The following is a 3,516-nucleotide window of genomic DNA, read 5'->3' on the forward strand; positions in this document are numbered from 1 at the left end:
GGTGTTCACAATATTTTTTTCACACACAGGTGGCACGCCAGGCAGATCCATGTCAAGATGCTCTTACTATACAGGAAGTGAAAAAGAAGGTTGGGTACAAGATTCAACTCCGTGCTGATGCCAATAGGAAGTGGACTTCTGAAGAAGCAATCCGATTTTCCTCCTGTTAAAAAATGTGATTTGTCGTATATTGAGGGAATGATGCCAGTGAAATTGTCACTTTAATGGTGGCCACAGTGGCTTCTTTTGGACTGGCAGAAAGCGCTTTCGAGTAGAGTTGAATGCTAGAAATGTTGGACAGCATTTGAGATAAAACTGCAGAGAGCCTTTTTTATAAGTGTGCACCGACCTCTTTCGCACGTTTTTTCTCGATCAATTTTGGATCAACATCTTCACTGACAAGTTACTGAAGGTGGTTATTTTGCCCCCATCTGGTCTTTCTCATCCATGTAGGAAACTGTCCAAGATGAACATTCTACTTTAAAGTTCTGTGAAGAGAGTGGATTATCCATTGCTCTGGATGAGACTATTGATAACTGTCGACACAACCCTCTCAAAATGCTTGCAGATTATGTTCATCCAGGAATAGCTGTTGCTGTAAGTGTTTGTTAGGCTGGAAGCCCTTTTATTTGCTCAAGTATTCTTGTAGTACTTAACTACGGTGGGGAAGCTCTGAAAAAATTAAATTTTATTCAAGCCCTTTTGGAAGATTTCATGTTTATTTTATGCACGTCTCAGAGGTCATTAAACCAAGTGTGCTTGGTGGATTTGAGACCTCAGCTATGGTCAATCGGTGGGCTCAGCATCTGGAGATGCTGGCTGTCATGAGCTCTACCTTCAAAAGCAGTGTGGGTTTATCAGCACACATTTTGTTTTCCCATTTTCTTGCTCTACATCAAGCAAAGTTAATCAAAACGAGGAACCACAAAGTTGATCCACCCATAGCACATGATCTTGGGACTTATCAGAGGCTCAAAGATGATGTGACAACTAATCCTCTGAAGATTTCTCATCATTTAAATAGTGAGTGTGTAGAAGCAAATATAGCTGATACCAGTAGACTGCTTCAGAATTTTCGGGTCAATCGCAAGGTTATAGTTAGAAAATCTACCGATGAGGAAGTCCATAGATACAACTTGATGGCGAACTTGAAGGGCAATCAGTGTTCAATCAATGTGATCAGGGTAGGGCAAGAAACTGTAAGTGAAAATCCCCAAAATATTTCTTATTCACAACTGGATATCCTCATGATGATAACTGTTTCATTGCATGAGCACAAGTAGTCTTTTTTCTGATAGTTGTCTTTTCTGTAATCATCACACTATTTGCTTCTAGATATGTTCCTTGTGTGCTTGGTATCGTCAACCGTGTTCAAAAAAGCATCTCACAGGTGAGATACTTGGGAATAAGAAGTATCTCATCGATGTTTTCACCACAAATGCAGGTGCATATTCATGGTGCTCAGGTGCATATGGTTTCCTTAATGTTTGAAGATTATCCTCTGTAATAATTTGAGAAAGACTGGTAGTATCTTAAAATTATCAAACTTGCAGTACGACATGAAAGATGAAACTATCTGAACTGTAATCTGGTGCTAGCTTACATCTCGTGTAATTGAAAATGAAGTTCTTATTTCTGCCTCTGTTTATGTCTACCTTTTGATACCAAATCTTAGTGAAATGGCTCAAGTGTGATGGGGAAAAAATTAATCTCTAGCTATCAGCTACTCCAAGATAATGAGATATGTAGCTGCGTTCTAGGCAGCCTCATTATTTATCAATCCAGTTTTAATGTGCCAAATGCTGCAGCAGGACAATGTACTTGTGTTCCTTCACGGTTTTCTAGGAACTTGTGAAGAATGGATACCAATAATGAGGCCATTTCTGGAACAGCTAGATGCATTTCTATTGACCTTCCTGGCCACGGGAATTCAGTTGGCCAATCACATGCGACTGAAGAAGCAGCTGAGAAACCAAGACTGTCTATTGAGATTATTGCAGATGTGTTATGCAATGCGCTACAACAGAAGATCGTTCTTTTTGGATATTCGATGGGAGCAAGGATATTGTTGTATATGACCTTGAAATTTACTGACAAGGTAGGTTCTCAAAATGCCGATTTATTATTTGATGAATGCATGATGCGTCTGATAAACATAGCTAAGGAGAATGCTTGTTATGAAGATTAAAGGAGCCACCATTATATCTGGAAGCCCTGGGTTGAAGATTGCCAGTGCAAGAAAAGTTCGCTGTGCTAAAGATGATAACAGAGCACAAATTCTTATCACATCACATATGGCTTACCAGTCTTTCTCAATTCTTGGTATGAAGGAGAGCTGTGGAAGAGGTATTCTGGATCCCATTTGTTTGTAATCAACTGAGGATTCATGCTTGTTCAGGTAGAAGTATTACTGCACTCGAATCGATGTTCACTTATGTGTGTGTTCTACTTGACAGCTTAAGGAGCCATCCGCATTTTCAGAAGATAGTTTCAAGCCGCTTACAGCACACTGATGTAAATGGTCTTGCAAAAGCTCTATCTGATTTGAACATAGGGAGGCAACCGGGAGTTTATTCCAATCTTTTCATGGTCAAACCTAATAGAATAATCTGAGTTCATGGCTGTTTTTGTTTAGACACCTAATTGACTGATTAATAAGCTTGCCATTTGCAAAGTTGATGTTTTGGCCCCTAATTTTCTGCTTTCTCTCTCCCTCTCTCTGCGTTTAAGTCACTTTGGGAAGACTTGAAGCACTGCGAGACTCCTCTTTTGCTTGTTGTGGGGGAAAGCGATGCAAAGTTTATGGCAATTGCTCGAAAAATGTTTGATGAAATTGGCCACAATAGGGAAGTCAGGGATGGCTCAGGCTTGCCAGATTCTAGCTGCAAGATCTTCGAAGTACCTGGGAGTGGGCATGCCGCTCATTTGGAGAATCCTCTTGCCATTGCTCGGGCATTGAGAAAGTTCTTGACAAGAGTAAATAAAGAATTCATACACTAAAACAGCAAGGTCGGCAATTAGACCCTCTCCCTTTCTTTTGCTTCCTTGCCTTGTGTAAGTTTACTGCTATAATTATTTTGTCCGGAGGCTCTGCTTTTGCCTTGGAAAGGTTGCTCTCTTCCATCAAATAAGACAATACTTCTCCCCATTTTTGTGTCTATTCTTTTGGCAAGAAAATGAATCGAAACATGTTTCCATGAACAACTCTTCCGAAGCAATCAGATCTTGACAGAAACACATGATGTTATGCTTTTAATGTTGGTAACTGGTTGATCCCTTGGGCCAAAGTCATGAGCCTTGCAAGAGTCTCAGAATTGATCAAAAACAGACAAACAGAACTGAGATTACAGAAGGAGAAGGCTGCGTGTATCGTCATGATCTTGGCAATTAGTGCGCGTGCGTGTACATAGATGTATATGCCTAGGCAAGTTAATTTACAGTATGTCACCGATCATGAAAAAAAACTAGCTAGCGATGCAAATACTACAAACATCATCAGTTTTCTCCTTTTATTCT

General features: G+C 40.0%; 1 protein-coding gene across 1 annotated transcript; it reads left to right on the forward strand.

Moving 5' to 3' along the window:
• The first annotated feature begins 366 nt into the window (after positions 1 to 366).
• On the forward strand, positions 367 to 3,127 carry LOC120295651 (protein PHYLLO, chloroplastic-like). The gene is made up of 4 exons (XM_039316939.1): positions 367 to 1,199; positions 1,809 to 2,098; positions 2,184 to 2,346; positions 2,457 to 3,127. Exons 2-4 carry the CDS (start codon positions 1,859 to 1,861, stop codon positions 2,459 to 2,461), a joined length of 408 nt encoding a protein of 135 aa, XP_039172873.1. The 5' UTR covers positions 367 to 1,199; positions 1,809 to 1,858; the 3' UTR covers positions 2,462 to 3,127.
• Positions 3,128 to 3,516: the final 389 nt, after the last annotated feature.

The sequence above is a fragment of the Eucalyptus grandis genome, chromosome 7 (genome assembly GCF_016545825.1).
Source record: "Eucalyptus grandis isolate ANBG69807.140 chromosome 7, ASM1654582v1, whole genome shotgun sequence".
Taxonomy (NCBI): Eukaryota; Viridiplantae; Streptophyta; class Magnoliopsida; order Myrtales; family Myrtaceae; genus Eucalyptus; species Eucalyptus grandis.